Source organism: Nylanderia fulva, unplaced genomic scaffold (assembly GCF_048542155.1).
Source record: "Nylanderia fulva isolate GAGA-0341 unplaced genomic scaffold, ASM4854215v1 Scaffold4, whole genome shotgun sequence".
NCBI classification, from domain to species: domain Eukaryota; kingdom Metazoa; phylum Arthropoda; class Insecta; order Hymenoptera; family Formicidae; genus Nylanderia; species Nylanderia fulva.
The window spans coordinates 7,422,271-7,444,895 of NW_028190476.1; the positions used below are offsets into that span (position 1 = coordinate 7,422,271).

General features: G+C 29.8%; 2 protein-coding genes and 1 long non-coding RNA gene across 6 annotated transcripts in view; 1 reads left to right on the top strand and 2 right to left on the bottom strand.

The window, feature by feature from the left end:
• Nucleotides 1–996, bottom strand: part of LOC146721911 (uncharacterized) — a 4,560-nt gene extending 3,564 nt beyond the window's left edge. The window contains exons 1-2 of the long non-coding RNA XR_014925451.1: nt 840–996; nt 508–614 (exon numbers count right to left, since the gene is read on the bottom strand). This is a non-coding gene — a long non-coding RNA (uncharacterized LOC146721911). The remainder of the gene's footprint in view (nt 1–507; nt 615–839) is intronic.
• Asator (tau-tubulin kinase asator) overlaps nt 1–19,210 on the top strand; it is a 21,707-nt gene extending 2,497 nt beyond the window's left edge. For 2 of the 4 annotated variants that reach the window (XM_085485945.1, XM_029305949.2), the window contains exons 2-15: nt 2,020–2,152; nt 3,151–3,298; nt 3,412–3,626; nt 3,887–4,156; nt 4,253–4,339; nt 4,488–4,757; nt 4,929–5,115; nt 5,721–6,058; nt 6,339–6,641; nt 8,086–8,349; nt 9,449–9,716; nt 11,124–11,498; nt 12,332–12,650; nt 13,572–19,210. In XM_085485945.1, coding sequence (XP_085342071.1) covers nt 2,096–2,152; nt 3,151–3,298; nt 3,412–3,626; nt 3,887–4,156; nt 4,253–4,339; nt 4,488–4,757; nt 4,929–5,115; nt 5,721–6,058; nt 6,339–6,641; nt 8,086–8,349; nt 9,449–9,716; nt 11,124–11,498; nt 12,332–12,650; nt 13,572–13,626 — 3,156 coding nt within the window. In that variant the 5' untranslated portion in view covers nt 2,020–2,095 and the 3' untranslated portion in view covers nt 13,627–19,210. Of the gene's footprint in view, nt 1–1,104; nt 1,465–2,019; nt 2,153–3,150; nt 3,299–3,411; nt 3,627–3,886; nt 4,157–4,252; nt 4,340–4,487; nt 4,758–4,928; nt 5,116–5,720; nt 6,059–6,338; nt 6,642–8,085; nt 8,350–9,448; nt 9,717–11,123; nt 11,499–12,331; nt 12,651–13,571 lie in introns of those variants that run through there. The other 2 variants (XM_085485943.1, XM_085485944.1) reach the window with 2 other exon arrangements.
• Arl8 (ADP-ribosylation factor-like protein 8) lies at nt 18,631–22,169 on the bottom strand. Its single transcript, XM_029305946.2, is given in 4 exon segments — nt 18,631–20,855; nt 20,960–21,276; nt 21,901–21,974; nt 21,977–22,169. Coding segments are annotated over 4 exon segments (558 nt in total). The 5' UTR covers nt 22,023–22,169; the 3' UTR covers nt 18,631–20,734.
• Nucleotides 22,170–22,625: the final 456 nt, after the last annotated feature.

Consider the following 22,625-nt stretch of genomic DNA (forward strand, 5'->3'; position numbering starts at 1 on the left):
CATATATTTTCTTTCCCTTATATAATATAATCTTTGTCCGCATGTGTGCAGAAAAAAAATAAGATTAATTGAAAAATAATTTTTTACTGTTTTTTAGAAAAAAATAATTTAGTGGAAAAATTACCTAAATAAATCATATAAATTTATGTAAAATTAATAATAAAATATATAATAATAATCACATATTATATAATCATACATAAATTATATATGAGCATTATTTAATCATATATATAAATACACAATTCTTTCTTTAAATTTTACTTAAAAAAATATGTATAAAAAATTGTTTTATATTTATTATAATATATAATTATAATAATTACTATAATAAATTCTAATTATTACAATATATTTTGCAATTACTTTTTTTTATTTTTTCTGTATATTTAGACACTTATATTTTATATATATTAATTTATATTTATATTTGATCATTATATATTTAATTACAATGTACGCACATACATAATTTTATATTTATTGTTAGAATTGATTATAGTATACCTCATTTTTTTCGATGCTTCTATAAAATAAGCTTCTTAACGATGCATATATAAATGATTATTGCACATCATTAACCCTCGTGGAACTGAGTAACCGACTAAATCCAACTGCAAAAATAAGAAAATATAATAATATATACATAAACTCGCCAAAGAAGTACCTAAAAATTATAATCCCATCGCAAAATAACGCGATGAGGTTATACTCGCGTGACGACACAAAATCGTGCGCGGGGAAAACGAAGATAATACGAAAATCTCCCGTTTCTTTTTCACGAACCATGAAACGAGAGATGTTGCATATATATATTATACACCTATCTACCTACATACCATGCGGAACTTTGACGCGTGTATATATATATTCACACGACATGATAAAAAAGAGAGCGGAAAAAAGATCTATATAGGAGATATATAATAAACCAATAATAAACGCGCGCGAAGGAGGGCGACGCTGACGCGCGCGAGAGAGAGAGAGCACATGATGCGCGAGGATGGGCGAGGGGCGACCATGGAACGAGGGGGGGGGGGGAGGGAGAGTAGGGAGAGACGGCGCGGCGAAAAAGGAGAGACAGACAGAGAGGAGGAGCGCATCGATCGTGGCGCCTCGCGCGCGCTCTCGCGGCGATATCGCGCATATTTCGTCATGTGCGAAAAATGGCCGTCCCGCTGGCATTTGACGAGAATTTTCACGGCAGCCGTGAATTTGCCCGGCCCCAGCCGTGACGGGCGAGTGTGATCAGCTGTTCGTGCCGACACGGGACACTGTCGGGCGGGAGAAGAATGACGGATTGCCGCGGGACTGTGAGGCGGAACTGTGCGCGCGAATAAAATATATTATTTTGTATATACGCGGTCGAGGAGGAAGAGGAGGATCTAGCAGGGAAGGGAAAGAGAGAGAGAATAACACACGTCGGGCGGAGAAGTAAAAGCGGTATTTCTAGCAGACGACATTGTTAGTAAAAATAAGATACACGCTATCATATTATATATTTGGATCAATCTCCCTCTGGGAGAGAGAGAGAGAGAGAAAGAGAGAGAGAGAGCGAGAGAGAGAGACGGAGAGAGTGGGGCATCTCGGCGAGAGGTGCACGTAATAATTGTAATAATCAACATTCCACCGCAATGCGGAGATTAATTTGTCGCGATAAAAGGGATTTTTTTCTCGTCGTTCCTCATGTGTCGCGTCGAGGTCTCGGAAGATCGCTGGATTTGTGGAAGTTAAAATTCTGCTGACCGAATAACGAAACCAGCAACACCTTTCGCTCGCGAGCAATCATGGCTGCCTAGCACAGGGCGCGTATCGAACCGATTTTATTAAATGTCCGTGCTGCGAGAAGTTAAAATTAAATTTCGAGAGGAGAATAATTATAAATTATCCCCCTCGCTCGAGCTGTCATTTTTTTTTTTTGACAGCTCGCGGGAACCGTCCACGCGAATTCGATCCATATCTGTCGCATGTACATGCAATTTATTGTAATCTTGTCACTCTCTCGCTTCTTTTTTCCAGGCCTACAAATTATCTGGAGGATCTGGTGTTGAGGAATGTAGACGACGAAAGCACGGATCAAAATAATAATATAACCATGACGAGTGAGGATCTGTTACAGCCTGGCCATGTGGTCAAGGAACGGTGGAAAGTTGTGAGTTTTATTCAATCTTTTATTTCTTACAAACATTCAACGTCATCGTTTTCTGACAACGTAGATCGACGAATATTTGGTTTTTATTTTATCAGTATTTTACTTTGAAAGGATAAAACGACTTACGTCAATGCTATATACATACGTAACTTCTGTTCTGTTTAGTAGCGAATGCAAGCTAGGGATGGGTGATATGGTATCGATATTTGAAATATCAATATTTTTAAATTATAATATCGATATTTTAGCTTTCGATATCAGCCTGATTACGTGATTACTGAACGATGAGAAATGAGAAACTCTCCATAACTTTCCGGAAAGTTATGGACAGTCTACTGTATTATTATACAAAATCACAGTATGTTTGCTTCTTTACTCAGCTTTTTTATATACTTACATAACTAAAAAAGTTTATACTATTTAAATTTACTCCCTTTCTAACAGTTATCACCTATTATAACTTTTCATCCATTATAGTTTTTTTTTTGTAAGTATAATCTGTTGTAATTGCTTCAAAAGCTTATAATAGTTATAAGATAATGTCAGAAATAAATTATCAAAGATTTGAGCTAAAAATTCTTAATATTTTTCTTTGACATTTCACTTTCCAATATCTGAGATCGTATATATCTGATAATAATATACGAAAAGTGAGTAACATTGATTAGTGTACATGTGTAATATACTTATATACCTATAAGTATATACCTATCAGTAAGCTGCTCAATTTTTGCATTTTTACTCCTTCAGTAATACACATTGATTCCCTGAACACACAAATATTTGAAATACAATAATAGAGATATTAACTATTAACAGTATCGAGTATCGATATTACTAATATTGATACATTCTATCTGATATTTTTGCTGTATCAATATTTTTATTTGTGATACGTATCGATATAAAATATCGATATTTTTCATTGTATCGCCCACCCCTAAATTGCAAACAAGCGAGATGTATTAAGAAAACATGTGTGTATCTTGTAAATGTAGGTGAGGAAAATAGGTGGCGGCGGATTTGGCGAAATTTACGAAGGTCTCGATTTAATGACCAAGGAACAAGTCGCACTTAAAGTTGAATCTGCTAGACAGCCTAAGCAAGTCTTAAAGATGGAGGTGGCTGTACTAAAAAAATTACAGGGTCAGTATGAAACTGCTCTTTCCATCGATTGAAATTTTCATATAAAAAATTAAAACAAATTTTATTCTTTTTTTTTTTCTCTCAATATATTGGCTTATCGTAAAAACTTTCAGGTAAAGATCACGTGTGTCGTTTTATTGGCTGTGGACGTAATGATCGATTTAATTACGTTGTGATGCAATTACAAGGAAAGAATTTAGCGGAATTGCGCAGGGCGCAACCGAGAGGTGCTTTTTCACTCTCCACTACGTTACGTCTTGGTCTTCAAATTTTGAAAGCTATAGAAAGCATTCATCAAGTGGGATTCCTGCATAGAGATATTAAACCTGTACGTTTTTGCATATACATTTATGATATGGTGCTTTAATTGGTGTATTTAAACAGTGATATTATTTAAAAAATAATTATCGATTTTGTCATTTTGTAAGTAAAAGTATAAAATGTTGCGCATTGTGTAAACCTTACATTGTAAGATTTATGTAGAATGTATCTTCCTGTAATTTTTATAGTTGAATAGTTACAATTTATTTCTATAATATAATGGTTATTATAATTTGAAAAAAATAATGACTTTTTTTTTGTTTACAGTCTAATTTTTCAATCGGCCGACACCCTTATAACTCCAGGCTGGTGTATATGTTAGATTTTGGTCTAGCCCGACAATTTACAACTGGCACAGGAGAAGTGCGACCGCCTCGTGCCGCTGCAGGATTTAGAGGAACCGTCCGATATGCGTCAGTAAATGCACATAAAAATAAAGAGATGGGTCGACACGATGATCTGTGGTCGTTATTTTATATGCTAGTCGAATTTGTTAATGGTCAATTGCCATGGCGGAAAATAAAAGATAAAGAGCAAGTAAGTCCGCGAGAAATCTCTACGTAATTACCAGATGCATAAACAGTCTCGTACATAATTAGAAGTATCAATAAAGCGTAACATTTTTCTGCACAGGTGGGTCTCATGAAAGAAAAGTACGATCATCGATTGCTTCTGAAACACCTCCCATCTGATCTACGAGTTTTTTTAGAGCATATTCAGGTACATATGGATTGAAGAATATTATGCAATATTTTAATTTTAGAGCAATTAATTTTTTTTCTGCATCTTTTGTTGAACATTTTTATAATGATTGTTATCACATTTTTATTTCTGTAATAATGAAATATTTATAAACATTTTTATATAGAATTTAGAGTATGCGGATAAACCAGATTATGGAATGTTAGCTGGTCTGTTTGAACGTTGTATGAAGCGTAGAGGTGTAAAGTCAAATGATCCTTATGATTGGGAAAGGCCATTAATAGCTAATGAAGGTTTATCAACTACTAGATCATTACCTACAGTAACTGTACCACCTGCACTTACTACAGCTACTACTATCAATCAACCTCCACTTACGAATGTGGACACAAACAATCAAGAGAACGTGGAGCCAGATAACAGGAAGGAGTTGGATGTAAAAAATTATAAAAATCTATCCTTAAGTTTATATTAGACTGATGCAAAAAGTTCGTTATTTTATTAATTATATTTTAATTCTAATAATCTCTTAAATTATTTTTTATATATATCATATATAATTTAAATATGATTTATTTATTCATTATAAAATAATTTTATGCAACAGGCACAATTGGATTACGAAAGCATATATAGAAGAAATAGGCAACGGGGGATAGAAGGTTCTCCAGTGCCATTTGCAGCAGCAATTAGCAATCATGGTAGGGACAAAAATTGTAATGCTACGATCCCAACGACGGATAACACGCATCAACAAGTCGCACAGCAGACTATGCCACCTCTACCAACTCAAGGTTTATATATAATTTACATTCAAATAAATTATACTTATAAACAGTATAAAATTATAATTTTATTTTTATTTTTACAAATCACTTGATAAGGACTCAAAGAAGGGTCGAAACGTTGTGATTGAATAAATAATATTTGCCAGTACGGTCGAGAGAAGATTCTTACTTTTTTTAAATTCTGTCTGGCGATTCTCAAATATCTACGTTTTTATCTTATAAACAGTGTTGTGCTTAGGTGATTCTAAAATTAGCTTGGATAAAGATGAGATAAAAATATGTAAATTCATCTTAGATAAGACGAAGATGATTTTGTTTTAAATATATCTAGATCAAAAATAAAATTATATGGCAATTCATCTAAATAATTTTTCTAGATAATAATTTTTAAGACTGCTTATGTAAACACAGTTATAAAAAAAATTAAATTATAAAAGAGATATAAAAATATATGTATTCATATTTTTATTATTTATATAAAGATAAGATGACGCCAAAGTTTTATCTGGATGATCATGTATATAATTTTATTTAGATAACAGCAAATAACACTGCATATAGATGTATCGTAATAAAACTATAATTTCTAATATATCATTCATCGCATACAGGATCTCCCAAAAAACGACGCGCCGTATCGATGGCAGTAGAATCTCAAATTCCCGCACCAATAGAAAAACAGGTGGACAACGAGGGAGACGCATTGATGGCTTCCGCACGTTCCGCATCCGACGTTCCGCGACTTAAAACTGTAACGAACGCAACAGCCCCGCTTAGGAAATCAGCAAGCGGTGCTACATTGCCTGCCACGCTTGCGCGTTTGCGTATAGCTACTCCTGAAGGAGGTGCATCCGGTGAATTACCTAGTCCTCGCATACAAACGGAAGTCGACGCTTCCTATTGTTCTTACGATGTAACTAATACTAAATACGTTGGAAATCAAAGTCCGGTAAGTACATGTGAGGTGATGTAGTAAGGAAGAATTTTTAGATTATTTTTTAATAAAAACTAGGGTCTTTCATATAGAATCTTTTTTACTAGTCAAAAATATTCACCAAATTTTAATTTGTCCAAAAGGACCCTGCACCAAAATTCATTTTTATATAATTAATTTTTAGGTTTTTTTTTGAACCTATATAAAATCCTAGATGAAATTCTGCAATAATATTATTATTAGAGCCTCTTCGACTTATCACTTTCATTTATGAACACTTGGACGGTTTTTATAGGTAACCGAACAAAGGGAACCTCTCAGAAGAGAACCCAGAAGAAAAGCGGAGAACCGGCAACAAATGAGAGCCGGACGTTCGGGATATCTCGTACGAGATTGCTCTATCACGCAATTTGCACAAATCGACGACGACAACGTGTCCGCCTTGCAGCAGGTGACTAAAGGCGGCGGGGGGTTGACCTTGGCTTCGCAATGGAAATCGCAATTTGACGATTCCGAGGAGACGGATAACGAATGGAAGGGAGAAAATTTACAGAGCCCCGAACACAAAGGAACAAACGCCCCGTCCATAGCGCCGCAGGTAAAAAAGAAGTGCATTTATCATGATCAGGATTGGCATGTTTTAATAGAAACATTTTGTTCAAAACTGTTTGATTAAAACTTATTCAAAACAGTGGACATTGTTTTAAACATTTTTGTATTTTTTAAATAGTTTTAAACTACTGTTGCAATTAAAATATATGATAAAAAAACTGCAAAGAAAAACTAATAGACGTGCATATTGCAAAAAGATTTTTGTTTTAATCTTTTAGTTTATCTATATTTATATGTAACTTAGATATAAAATTAAAAATGTAAATATAAATAATGAAATAAAAATAATAAGATAAGTATTATTTTAATAGAATATTTATTTTTGGATATTAAATATTAAGTAACAATCAATATAATTGAATATATTAAAGATTATACATATAAAGCTATCTGCACAAAGCACAAATTATTAAAATCTAAATTATAACGCATTGCATTTTATATTTTATTTATTACAAATAATAAAATAATGTAATTCCTTTAATATACATTTAAGTAAGAAAAAATGAACGGTAACATAATATATTGAAATTGCATTATAGTCATTGCATATTGGGTATTTTTTAAATACCTACTTTTATAAATTGAATTAAAATTAAATAAATTTTAAAATTAATAACTTAAAATAAAATAAAGAATTTATAAATTAAGAGTTTAACACGGTTCTGTAATATAAATATGAATTTAAAGTGTAAGACAGGCAACAAGAGCCAATCGCGGATGACAGTGCGTTATTCCAACGAAACTAAATTTTTTCGTTAGAATTAAATACCTGTGCACAAGGCACCAAATTTTACTTGGTCACAACCAAGATTTTAAAATATGAAATAATCTCATATTTGAGATTTAATTTCAATAATCCTTTAACCCCTTTGCGAAAATAAATAAATAAATGCAAGAGAAAAATATAGATCCGAAAGTCGCTGAATTGGGAATCGAACCCGAGATCTTTCGCTTGCCGGGCGACTGCTCTTCCAACTGAGCTATTCAGATCCTTTGGATTCTATACTTTCACGCTGTGCACAAGGCACCAAGTAAAATTTGGTGCCTTGTGCACAGGTATTTAATTCTAACGAAAAAATTTAGTTTCGTTGGAATAACGCATTGTCATCCGCGATTGGCTCTTGTTGCCTGTCTTACACTTTAAAGAATTTATAATTTTATATTATTCAATTATTATTTAATTCATATTTAAATTCTTACACAGAATAAAGCTATCAAGTGTTTTTTTTTTGCTTGCTTAAAACATGTTTTTTTTACTTTACTTAAAAACACATAAAACAAAAAATCTTATTTAAAAAAAATCAATGCTGTTTAAAATGAAAAAGAAACAAGTTTTCTGCCAACTCTGATCATGACAGAAATATAATGAAGGCAAGCATGATATGTCACTGGAACAAGTGATGTTTCAAAATGAGTTTTTATTACAGTCCACAGATATCGTCGAAAGTATACAGCAATCAGATGCAAAACCTGCCGCGGCTCAATCGAACGCATCGAACGTGTGCCAGCAATCCTTGATTCCCACTGCGTTGTCCAAAATAAGCGAGGATTCTCCGAAGCCAGCGGCGCCGCACAGATGCTTAAACATCGCGGGGATCGAAAAGTATCCGGAACTCCAAGGGGCGCTTCCGCGAGCTTGGAGCGTTCCAGCTTTAGCACCCCATGTTCGAGCTCATCTCGAAGCTCCACTGGTTCGTATTCTATGTATGCATCATTCTGTGATGTATTCATACGGTGATCATTTTTTCCGAGAGAAAATAAAGGACCTAAAAATTAAAAAAATAAAATAATTCTGTGTGACTATCAAAAGTCTACGTATTCTTATTGTTTGAAACTAATTTGACTATGTTGAAACAAACTCCTGGTTTCTTAAATAGGTTCTTTTCGTTGTTCTTGTACAAATTCTCATGTTAATACTTTAATACGATATTAGACATTAAAATACTAAATAAAAAATGAAGAACAAATTTTTAAAAATAAAGGACAAAATTAAGTTTTAGAAAAATTATGAATATAAAAGACAGCTGATTTGAAATAAAGACCTGTCTTGTAAAATGAAGAGCAGATAGTCACCATATGTATTCATCACTGTTGGTAGCTTTCAGGCTTCTATCTATTCTCTGAAAATTCGAGGAAAAATCGGGAATTGTCAGGGATCTTTTTTTCATCTTGAATTAATCCGAGAATTCTTATAAAATTTTATTGAAACACAATTTTTTATAAAAAATTGTCTTTTATGCACTTTTGTAATACTTAAATTTTTAAATTTTTATGCGATTTTGTATTGATAATATTTTTTTAGAATCAAAGTCTTATGCAAATTTCATAGAAAATTATTGATTTTTAAAATAATATTAAAAAAAAATTAGTACTCCTTAAGATCTTTATAATAACTTATTTTTTCTCTTATCTTTTTATATTTTTTATTGTACATTTGTATATATATCTTTAACATTTAGATAATATATTGCTTTTTATATTATTGTCCAAATTAATTTTACGATTAATAAATCAATATTAAATGCTGGAAAAATTGCACTTTTGGTAACTTTCTTTGCATTCGTATGAATAAAAAAATATTAGAAAACGCATACAATAAAGTAATTTATTTTATTTAAAATTTTTATTTCAAAAAGTTGCATCTACACATTTTTGTTATTTTACTTGAAATTTAAACAAAAATACCTGGATGAGATCAAACAATTCTCGGGGGATTTTTTTTATAAGATCTAAGTAGACACTCCCTGGTTTTTGATACATAGATGTATCATAATTTTGATATGTCAACAGGTTCAACAAGCAGCATTTGACGATTTGCTATATGAAGTTGATGTTATGAGGAATATTGCCACTCGATATGACGAGCCGAGACAGACCGCACCAGTCAGAAGAACTAGTCTACCAGCAGTAGCCTTCTCTCTTTTCGACGCAACGTTCAACGCTCAGAAAGGGGAAGAAGAGGAAGAAGCAGTGGCGGGAAGATTAGAAATCAGGGTGGTGGATGCTACTGGTGGTGCCACAATTGTGCAAACCAGTGCCGACAGGGAACCATTACAAAGTATGTGTGTGACAGTTATTTTCTTTCCTTGCAAAGGACTCTGCATCAAATGTACAGGATTTTGGCTTTCAATGGAATTGGCTGTTTTTTTATATGTTGTAACTTACCTCTTGCTGAACAAAATATGTAACAGCCTCAAAGCTAAATATTGGATAGTTATTGAGTTACAGCCAGTCATATATTATTTTTTTTAATATAAATTATAATTTTTTTTTATAAAAATTATGATTTTATTCTCTGCTATCTAAAAATATTTTGTTACAGAATTCTTTAGATTATAGATAAATTCTTCTGGGATATTTAAAACTTGTGTATGTTTTATTGTTATATAATATTTGTACATATTGCATTGTTACGTATCTTGTACAGTTAATAACAAAAGGTTAATATTCATGTTTTTGAAAAAAATGTTATAATTTGAAAAATAATTTGAAGATTTAATTTATATGTATTTGAAAATTCAATTTTATATTAGTACGAGATTTTGAACCTATATAAAATCCTATATGAAATTGAATCCTGGCAAAATCAGCTAATTTTCTCAAATAATATAACTTATAATCTGTTAAACAAGGATTAATTAGGAAAAATAAATAGGCTTTTAGCTAAATAACAGATGATTATTTATTTGCAGCTAGTGAAACATAAAAAATTAGGACTCTGTTGTTTAACTAGCGAATATCTAGCTTTCAAGACTGTTACATTTTTTATTCAGCAAGTCATAAGCTACAACATATTAAAAAAAACCCAATTCCACCGAAAGCCAAAATCCTATAGGGTATCCCATAGGAAATTGCTGAAACTAATTAGCTATCATTTCTTACATGCAGTTATTGAGAAAACAAAAATGATGTTGGAAAGAGTCTACAGTTTTTAATGGATGTAAATAAAATGTATACCAGTTTATTTTATTGATAAAAAGTAATGAAAAAAGTGCTAATAATCACATAAAATCACATAAACTAATGATAAATTTTTTTATCCGTGTCAGATTAATAGCAGCTATTAAAAGGATCGTCAATAACATTAAAAATGACACGTTAGAAAAAGTTTTTACGGATTTTCGTAAAGGAACAGAATTTTGTACAAATTCAAATGGTGCGCACTTCGAAAATATTTATCAATAGGTTATGTGATTTTATGTGATTATTAGCACTTTTTTCATTACTTTTTTCAATAAAATAGACTGGAATACAAACATTTTATTTATATCCATTAAAAACTGTAGACTTTCCTTTTTTCAACACAGTTTTCTTAATAACTGCATGCATTAAAAATGATTAGTTCCAGCAATTTCCTATGGGGCACCCTATATGTATTTGGTGCAGAGTTCTTTTATTGCCCATTCATTCGAAATAAATTGATCAATATCGCTTATTCATCAGTATGCTTTGTCCGAATTTGTAGAAAAATTGGCGAACGGTATGGCAGGTAGTCCGGCCAGTCCCAATCCGGGACCGGAAGAACCATCGATATATTACGACGCTACCGAGAATCGACCGACTGCAAACGCGAGTTTGCAAAAGGAAGCGACTAGCGTCACTACTGCCTCGACCACTGTACAAAATGCAGTACCGCTTCGTGATAATAAGGACAATAAGGAGAAGGAAACACCTAATAGAACGTATATCGCTCACAGTAAAATACCGATTCCCGTTAAGAGTCCAAGATGCTCGTTGTCCGAGTCGACGCCCGAAACTAATACCCTGAATACCAAGGGAACTGGAAGTGACGTAGATAAACTACCGGTGCCTATGACCGCAACTAAGGAAAAAGAAAATAGTTAGTAAAATTATTATAACATAATGGATTAAAGAAAAATTTGCTTAAACTATATATGTCGATATGATATTTATAGCTGGATTTGTGATCGCTATGATATGTATAAATTGTGATAAAAATCGGCATATAATATCGTTTTTAAAAGTAATTTTTAAAAGTACATAGAGTAAGCAATGTTTCACCTTGAATACTTATTAATAATTTATTATTATGTAGGCGTTTTGTTTTAAAAATTTTAAAGATTATTTTTATTCACATAATTATATTATTGTTATCTTTAAAGGAAAGTTTTTGTAAAATATTAACATGTATAGCTTTATTATAGAGAAGAGAGTATGCAAAAGAGTTTATTATGTCCCAGAATTTTCTCTGGGACAAAATAATTACGGCCGAAAACTTTTTCAGGAGTTACTTTCTGAAGTATTTCCAGAAATTTATTTTATATAGATTAAATCTTAAAATTTTTTTCAAATTATAAGATTTTTTTCAAAAAACATGAATATTAATCTTTCGTTATTAACTGTACAAAATATGTAACAATGCTATATGCACAAATTATATAACAATAAAACACACGAATTTTAAATATCCCAAAAGAATTTATCTGTAATCTAAAGAATTCTATAACAATTTTTATCGAAAAATTTATAATTTATATGAAAAAAAGACGAGACTGTTCTTATGTATAAGTTAAATGAAAAAATAATATGTGTATAGTTTTTCGCGCCATACTAATGTTTGCAAAATCGAGCTATCAGAGCTAAAGCGCCAGCATTTAGTCACTTGCATGCCATTATCTGATGCTAGACCAATCATATCATCTTTAACTTCAGCCAGCTCTGCCGAAGATGAAAATTTAACCGGATGCACGCCCGCTCTGCGCCGCCGAAGGCAGAATGAAAAGTACGTGACAGACGCTAGTCAGCTGAATCTCCAGTTCCAAAGACCGCAACATAGAACTAGACCGCAATCCGAGATATTGCCGAGACTATCTCCCAGGGGAGTGCCGTCGCACCTTCTGCGGGAGCCGAACAAAAAGTCCGAGGAGAGCAGCGAGAGTGATTCTAACAGTAGCGGACCGCCGAAGTCCGCTCGTCAGCCACCACCCCCGCCTACATCATTGCCACCTCATATAGCAGAAAATAATGCTAGGTATGATCGTATCACAATTATATAATGTGTAATCCGTATATAGTCTGTACAGGATGTTTACTTTTCATCGAAATCATCCTCGAAAACCTTTATTTTTAATTGTGAGCTACTGATGTTACTGACTTTTCTGAAGGACGCTTTTCAAGATCATGTGAAGGTCATTTGTGTTTTTTTAAATAGAACTGTAATTGTTTTATATAAATCTTCGTAATTTTTGGCATAAAAAATTATAAGGATAAGATGTCCAAAAAATTTTACAAAAATAAAATAATCTATTCATTTTTTGATTATATTACCATAAAAAGTTTAACTTTTTATCAATGAATATTGCGAGGAATTGATTTATATATAGAAAAATAGAGTAGTTCTATTTAAAAAATTCAATTGACCTTCAAATGACCTTGAAAAGCGCCTTTTAGAAAGAAGTTAATAGCACCATCTTCTGGTCCTTTTTAAATCAAAAGCAACTTTTGTTTGAAACATTTTGTTGTACAATTAAAAATGAAAAAGTTTTTAAGGGTGATCGATTAAAATGGAACATCATGTATTAGAGATGGGATCAAGTTCCATGTTAAATGTATTAGAAACCCGAATCGAATCAAGTTTCATTTTCTAGAGAGAACTCGAATAATACTCTTAAAAAGTAATAATAATAACAAATTTCAACATTTAATTCGAGTCTATTTAATTTTTTTTTAATAAAAATCGTAGAGTTCGAAATCATGCAAACAAATTCGAATTTACTTGTAACATACTTAATCCCATCGCCATGTAGTCACAAGATATATTATTTCCTCTCCAGTTCGACGCATTAAATTCTACATTACTTCGTGGAAAAAATAAAAACATGTGTAATGACATTATATGTAATCTTCTTTTTTTTGTAAATCTATAGATGCAAATTTTTCTGTATAATTATAGATGCCGTCGTTATTGGCCCATACCAGATCCAACGGTTACTAGCAGAGAATCGTGAGATTTGGTATTCAAAATGACGAATAGTCTCACTTTGTGTTAGGATTGAGAAGGTTTTACTGCTCAACCAACTAAGAATGTGATACTCACTTGAGGCAACGGAAATACGCAATCTTTCTCTGATTCATGTCATTGGGTACATATACAAATTTTTGCGAAAGTGCATATCTGTATATCTACAAAGATAGAGAACATATTGATAGTTATTCATTTAGTATGTGAAAATGTAACTGTCTGTGAATGCATATTAATTAATAATGCTGCTTTAATTAACTACTGAAGTTCTTGAGCGAATTTTTCAAATAAATCAATTATATATATATATATATATATATATATATATAAATTAAGAGTTTAACAAGGCTCTGTAATATAAATATAAATTTAAAATGTAAGACAGGCAATAAGAGCCAAATCGTGGATGACAGTGCGTTATCCCAACGAAACTAAAATTTTTTCCGTTAGAATTAATTATCTGTGCACAAGGCATCAAATTTTACTTGGTCACGGCCAAGATTTAAAATTGGAATAATCTCTACAAGAGATTTAATTCCATACATTCTCTCTTTCCCCCTAAGGAAATAAATGCGAGGGGAAAATATAGATCCGAAAGTCGCTGAATCGGGAAACGAACCCGAGATCTTTCGCTTGCCGGGCGACTGCTCTTCTAACTGAGCTATTCAGATCCTTTAAATCTTGGCCGTGACCAAGTAAAATTTGGTGCCTTGTGCACAGGTAATTAATTCTAACGGAAAAAATTTTAGTTTCGTTGGGATAACGCACTGTCATCCGCGATTTGGCTTTTATTGCCTGTCTTACACTTTAAACTTATATTTATATATATATATATATATATATATATATATTATATATAATTACGTATTTATTATTATATATTATATTATAAATATATATATATAATTATATATAATTATATATATATATATATATATATATATATTTTAAAGTAAATAAATTATATATATATAATCGAGAGATTTTGGAACGCGCTCAATAAATTTCAGTAAATGGAATAAAAATGTGAGATTGCTTAAAATGTGCAAACAGTACAACAATCTAGTGATTTGAAATAGTCACTTTATAGGGATTATATACTCTTTCTTTACTTATACACTTAGCACAGTTGTGTTACAGTATCCATCCAGTATCTTTAAATTTCTATATATGATATTATATATTCCGTTTATGTGTATGTGTGCGCGTATGTGTGTTTGTGCGTACGTTTGTTGTGCGTGTATGCGTGTATTTTGCATAATTTTATTCACGCATATTGTACATATTACCAGAGAACTCGATGCTTTTATCTGATTTCTTTTTCTTTGCACAGAAATAAGTCGAATGCACTTATATATTATTATTTACACAATTTATCCATTCTAAAATTTTCTAGACAAGTTTTATAAGATTCCTAATTTTATTCTATTATGTGAGAGAGTCACAAAAAACTAATATATAACATTTTTGTTATATAACGATGTAACTATTATAACAGTTACATTAAAACATATTTTATTTGTTAAAATAATATCAATATTTTATCTCGAAACGGAATGAATGATAATTTCATTAAAGTTATACTCAACAAAGTTATACTCAAGTAATTCATAATTCATACTTTAAATTATTAATAATTTTAGAATTCCTATTTTGCAATGAATAAAAATTACATGAATATGCCACACATTAAAGATCATATATAAAAAGCATACAGATTTAAAGCATAATAGATTTAGTGTCGCAGAAGAAAAAGAGGAGTTTAACGTGTGAAGAGAAAGACACATAGCTCTAGAATAATTATAAAATTCGGGCCAGACGTCCTAGTCCCCTTAATAGTCCATTATTAAAGTCAATGAAATTTTCGCATATATATACAGGATCTTCCATTAAGATTTTTTTAAAGATTCCTTGACGATTTGGAAAAAAGTTTTCCCTCTCGTAGATGTCATTTGTCACAACTTTCACAAATGTTTGCACTACATACATTTTTATAATTAAGTTTTAAATCAAATTTAAAATTAGATGAGGAATGTGTAGTTTTGTTATTCATTTGGAATTTAATTTGTTAAAAATATTCTCGCAGTCGTTCATAACTTGAAAATTATTAATAACTTGACATTTCGAGGAAAAAAAACGACACTCCAAATCAGTTAAAGAATCTTTCATTAAAACAACTTCCGCTTTTCTGGGATATCCTGTAAATACGTATGTATAAGTGTGTGCATCTATACATGTATGTATATATAAAAATGCTCTCTCAGTTTTGTTCTATTATTTTTCATATATAGATTTTATGCAGTGTATTTTTCTTCACAAAAATTTTATGATGATCTTCAATTCTTGAGTTATAAATAATTTTTAAAAATCGAAAAATTTTTTGCAATCTTCGAGAATATAAACATATAGTAATTTTTCTTATTAATTATAAAAATTAATTAATAACATAAATATATTAGCAACTTTAATTTTGATTTAAAGATTAAAATGCTTAATATTTTTATTATATTAATTATGCATATACATATTTATATATGAATTATATATATATATATATATATATATATATATAAAAAATTATTAATATAAAAATATTAAAAATTGTAGTAATTTTATTTTATTATTTTTAATCTTTAAATAAAAATTCTACTGAATGATTACATTTATTCTTACATGCTATTTTTGAAGTTTGTTTTGATGTTTTAAATTATTTAGTTCAAAATAAAAACTATCATAAGGATTTTGTGAAAGAGAGAAAATGTATTCTGAAACTTGTCAAAAATCTATAGATGAAGAAAAAAAATTAGGAAATTGCACGTATGAGCACATATAGGCAAGAATTGAAAGGATGTGTGTACTTGCGTGTGTGTGAGTGCGAGAAATATTTTAAATAGGAACTTTCAAATAATGTTTGTACCAAACAACGTACCAAACACAAGTTCCTTTAGCAGCGTATAATATAAAATATAATATACATGCGTGTGCATGTGTATATTCACACGTATGTATGTATACATATGTATATGTATGTATGTGTATATATATTTATATTACATATATATATAATATGTGTATATGTATGCATACACATTTCAAGATGGTACGAAATATACCACAGTAATGTATAAAGTATCAAAGATAATCGGTTTAAGTTATATAAAAGAAAAAAACCGTAATCGTGGCAAACATTTAAACATTTCTCATGCACATAATACGAGATCGAGCTAAGCTTTGCGAGTTTTCTTATATAAATACGAATCTTGAGTGAAGTCTAGTGATGCATAAAGCTAGTCAAAATAGAATTATTTATAATGTGCTATTGTTAAAATCGAATTTTAAATATGGAGTTGTATTACTTTGTGTAAAAATAGGAAGATAATTCTGTGCAATGATTAATATAAGATTAAGTATACATATATATATAAAAATGTATTCTAGTGTTGGAAAAAATGGACACGTAGCGTGTAATTTCTTATAAAATATGTCGATTATTTTCTTAGTAAATACGACAAAACAGCGAGTAATAATTTTCTTCGAAATTTTTTATCGAGGAAAACTTGAATCCAGGGTTCACTAAAAAAAAGATAAAAATTACTACGCAACCACTTTTATCATCTCCAATATTGTGGACGCCCTATAAATAATAATACTTAAATTAACAAATTTTTAATCGTTTTGTTCGGAGAGGATATAACGCGCAACAAAAGAGATTATATTAATAGAATCTTTATCATCGACTTATTATATCGCTTATTAATCATGCAGCAATATATCTTCGTGTAAATGTATACGAAGTACGGATAAAACACGATGTAGATTGAATAAAGATAAAAAAAAGATCAAAATTGATAAATTTTGCGATATTATTAATGATAGCATTATTATATACAAAGTCAGATATAAAAAAAAGTGTATCTTATTCATGCAAATATAACATAACAAATATAGACTTACAATTGTAAAATATTATTATTCGATATGCATGTATAATTGAATTCGAAGTTTTATCGCTTTTTTCAAAGGAAAAAAAAATAGGAAAGGAAACATATAGTATCGTCTTTTCAAATTTATGTAAATAAATAGCATGTATGCATATATATGTAGATATAGTTTATAATAAATGCATATATACATATATGCATATAGATGCGTATATATATACTGTATTTTATGGATATTCAAATATAATACAATAATTAAACGCGCGCAGGAAATTACGAATAAATGTTCGAAAGATTAACTCATTTAAGCCCATTATTTTAGTGCAAAAATTCTTAATGAAATTTTCTTATGTCACAATTCATAAGATATAATTTAAAATAAAATATACAATTTTTTTAGAGATACATAGGAATTACACAAATTTTAAAAAATTTTAAATAAATATAACAACTGTTAAATATAACAACAATTGTTATCTTTTTATCCAATACCAAGCTCTGCAATAATTAAAACTAACTTTAACTGGACTTTAATGAGTTAATTTGTAAAGCTGATATAAAAACAGATATAATTGATATAAAGACAGATTATAAATATACAGGATACCAACATCTGGAAAGCATTTGAAAGGTACAAGCTTTAAAACCAATTATTAATTATAAGTGAAAATTATATGAGCTAACTTATCGCAACAGAATTTAGTTTATTAAATATTGTGTGATTAAGTGTTAAGTTTTAAAATTTTGAGAGGTAAAGTCTATTTGAATGAAATTAAATAAAATCTATATTGTTCATTTTTTATATTATTATGTTTTTACGTATCTTACATGTATAATTTTTTCTGATTAGCTATAATTTAAACTTAGAATTGTGTCTTCAGTTTTTATGAATATTGATATTTTTTAAATCAAGAAAGTTTATATTTTTTCAAATATTTCCTGCTTGTGGTATTCTGCGTATATAAATTCTGAAAGAAATGTGTCAGTAATTATTATTCGAGAATTTGATAAAATTATTTTCAACTTCCATAAAGAGAATATCACCCTAATATATTTTCACATTTATTTATTTTTCTAACATTCTCTTCCCTTCCCCCCTATACATTTTATGAAATTCTCCATTTGTGTACTCTATTGTACTATAATACTTGAGCTTCGAATTTTCATCATGACTATCGTACGTATACATGAGCATATTTTCTGTCTCTGATAGATGGAAAAGTATATATGATGATTCCATCCATAATTTTGTATCATAACATATGCATTACGAAATAGAAGACACGAGATCGTTTCTATCTTTACAATGTACATGTATGACGAGACCTTGAGGGAAAAGCGAGTTGTTTTTTTGTTGTAATATTTAACGGATCTTTTACAGGAACTTATATATATATATAATTGTGTGGCTATACTTTATTAAGAGTGAGTCCACAGGTGTAGTTAATAAAATATAACAAAAGTTGGCTGTAACGAACACCGTTAGAAAATGAAATATTGTATCGCCATATAAAGAAGTTCAATATAGCTGAAGTTTCAGCAATTTGGATTTAAAAAGCTCTCCCCTTTTGTTTATTGTTTACTATTTTTATATATATGCAGTTCACTGTTCCTGTCTCTTAAAAAATATGCATACTTTGAAATCAATTCTATATAATATCGTATAAATATATAATAATATTAAAATGGTTTAATGCACACACAAAATGACTCTTATTGACATAATTTTATAAATAAGAAATCAATCAACTTGATTTATTTGAAAACTTATATTGTTTTAAGCAATTTAAACTGGACTAGAAATTTTTATGTGCCTGTGACACTTTATAGATAGATAAAGAGAAACGAATACAAAAAATTATAGAATAAATAATGAAAAATAGGCAAATATATATGTTTTGATGTATCTTGATAAAGTACATAAAATCTACTCAATTCTCAGATAATTTTACAGCAGAGTTATTTTTCTTTTTTTTTAAATTTTTAGTATCTTCTACTAAAAGCTTTTTTCGAGCAGAAAAATAATCAAGGTCCTATCGAGACTCAAGAACCCTAGGACCTCCTCTCCCCTTTTATAGACATTCTGTTATTTAGAACCTCGCAATCTCGAAAATTTATTTCTAATTTTGATGAAATTTTACGTATACGTAGGAGAAACAAATTTTTTATTTAATTTTATTATATTTATTTTGTATCAAAATTTGCGAGGTTCTCTTGTAAGCCGTTCATTATTTCATATCATTGTATTCTTTCTCTTCACTTATATTCTCTATACTAATTGTTTTGTGAAATATATTTGACACAAATAATTTACTAAAATTTACTATAAATAATTTTGCCTAAATTATGCAGGAGAACGTAATACGGACTTAGGATTCTCACTCTCTTGAAATAGAAAAGAACAAAAGTAATATTTGCAATACTAGTAATATTGTTTTTATTTGTTATTAAAGTTTTCTGAGGTGTATTAGAGTTTTATAATAATCAATAGTGATATATCTTTGCGCATTATATTTCATATAATAGCTACCATTTCTCTAATTTATACATGAAGTGCTTGGTATCTTTTGAGAGTACAAGAGAAAAATCAGAGTATCGACATCTAGACTATGATATCACAATAATTAACTGCAATTATGTTGATATTATTTCAGCTTTACAATAGCAATCATAGAAAATACAGAAATACTAATTAGATTTAACTGTTAATATTGGAATATAATATATATATATATATATATATATATATATATATATATATATATATATATATGTATATATATATATATATATATATATATATATTCTCGGACTTACCTATGAACGAAAATATAAAAAATTGTCCCTTATTAACTAATGTGCTCGTGGGAAGTGAGTGCCTTATGATATAAATCACACGAGCATATTTCTTGGCATATAAGCACGATTTCTTTTTTTTTCTTTTTTTCCGTTTTTTTTCTTTTGTTAATATTTTAATGGTATCTGCACCATCCACAACTTAGATCAGCTAAAGCTCAAGTAATTTTCTACAATAATGACACATTTGAACAAAACTTGCCCAATACGCTCATTTTACAATTTGATCCCAATACTATTATCAGTATCAAAGATTCGTCGCGATACTAACAAATAATAGGATATTTTTTAAGAGTATTAGCGAACTCCACTTTTTGAATGCGCTATGAGCCACTGTAACGTAATATCAATATTGTCTTTTTCTTTACACGAAATACTGTAGCAACAAATTTCGCGATCCTGAATCGCAGATAGATTCCTAAAACATATGTGTCATCATGTATGTGCATATAAATATATATATCCATATGTACTTGCAGAATGTTACATTATACTATATTGAAATTGTAATATGCAACTTACATTCTTTCTATGAGTCCGTTCTCATCTAACGCATGAGGTAGATCCCTTTTGTTGCCCAAAACCAATACTGGTATCCCAGACAATTGTGGCTTGTCCAATAAATTGTGCAATTCATTACGGCTTGCCTCGATTTTCTCTGAATCAGCTGCATCCACCATGTAAACTATGGCGTTCACTCCTCTGCAATATCTTTCCCACATGGATCTAAACCTTGGTTGACCACCGATGTCCCACACTTTTATAGTGACATTGCCTTTGGTTATTTTGCGCATATTAAAGCCTACAGTCGGTATCATATCTTCGCTAAATTGCCCTGACTAAATATATAAAAGAGAAGAATTATTTTGGTTTGCTGTTAAAACTTGAAAACAACATATGTATATATATATAATTATTATTATTAATTCTAATAATATAATACAATAATTGCAATAATTTTTAACATAATTTTGGTTGACGTAATAAAATTATTCAAGGTTTGCAAATTAATTTTTTTAATTTATCGATAAAAGAGAAAATTAATTATAAGCAATATAAAATCCATTTATTAAATACTTAAGACAGAGAAAAACCAACTTTCATCAAATATTGTTTACATATATCTATTATCGTTGTAGAAAAAAAGTACAAAAATATGGAAGAGAAATGACAAACAAGCATCGATTAAATTTAATAATTATGACTGATCGTATAATTTCGAACGTAACGTTAAATCACATAAGTACAGGGCGTATACGATTTACATTATCAGAGCGACGAAAAGAGAGTTACTCCGAACGGATTATCGGGAATATAACCCCCAAGATATCGACTTTCCGAATTTTTTGAATTTTCCAGCAATTTCACTCGCCACCGAATGTAAACAAACATTCCTGGTATTTTGACGTCCAAACAAAAATATGACATGACAAATAAAAGGAAATCACGAATGACTCACATACCGCTATGACATTCACGAATGTAGTTTTGCCACTGTACTGCAGACCGACGAGGGTGAGTTCCATCTCTTCCTTCAGAAGAGAGACTTGAACCAGTCCAAGATCCGATTAATAAGAGCCAACATGTCGAATTGTTACGTGCGATCAGATCCAGCTCCGCTTCGGAAGAGGTTAAAATGGAAACTCCTTCAAATTACGACCCGCTTAAACCTTTTGACGTATAGATCTCGCTGTATCCGCCGTCAGGCTACGTCTGACGTTTCCCAGATCGAGAAACAAATCCCACGCATGCGCGATAACGCAGGCGCAGCAGACGCAGTACACTAAAGGCCCTGCGCAAAGAAACAAGAATATTCATTTTTGATGTTTTATCATTTTTATAATTTACTTTATTTAAATTTGTATTCTTAATTTATTTATAATTTATTTTTGTATATTTATTTATATTAATTTTTATAATTTTATTTGTATTTATTTTTATAATTAATTTTATTTAAATTTGTCTTTGTAATTTATTTTTTTTATTTATATTTACTTATATTTATTTATATTTAATTTTATAATTTTTTTATTGATATTTATTTTTATAATTTATTGTATTTATATTTATTTCTATAATTTATTTATAATTTATTTTATTTATATTTATTTCTATAATTTATTTATAATTTATTTTATTTATTTATTTTCATAATTTATTTATAATTTATTTTATAATATATATTTAT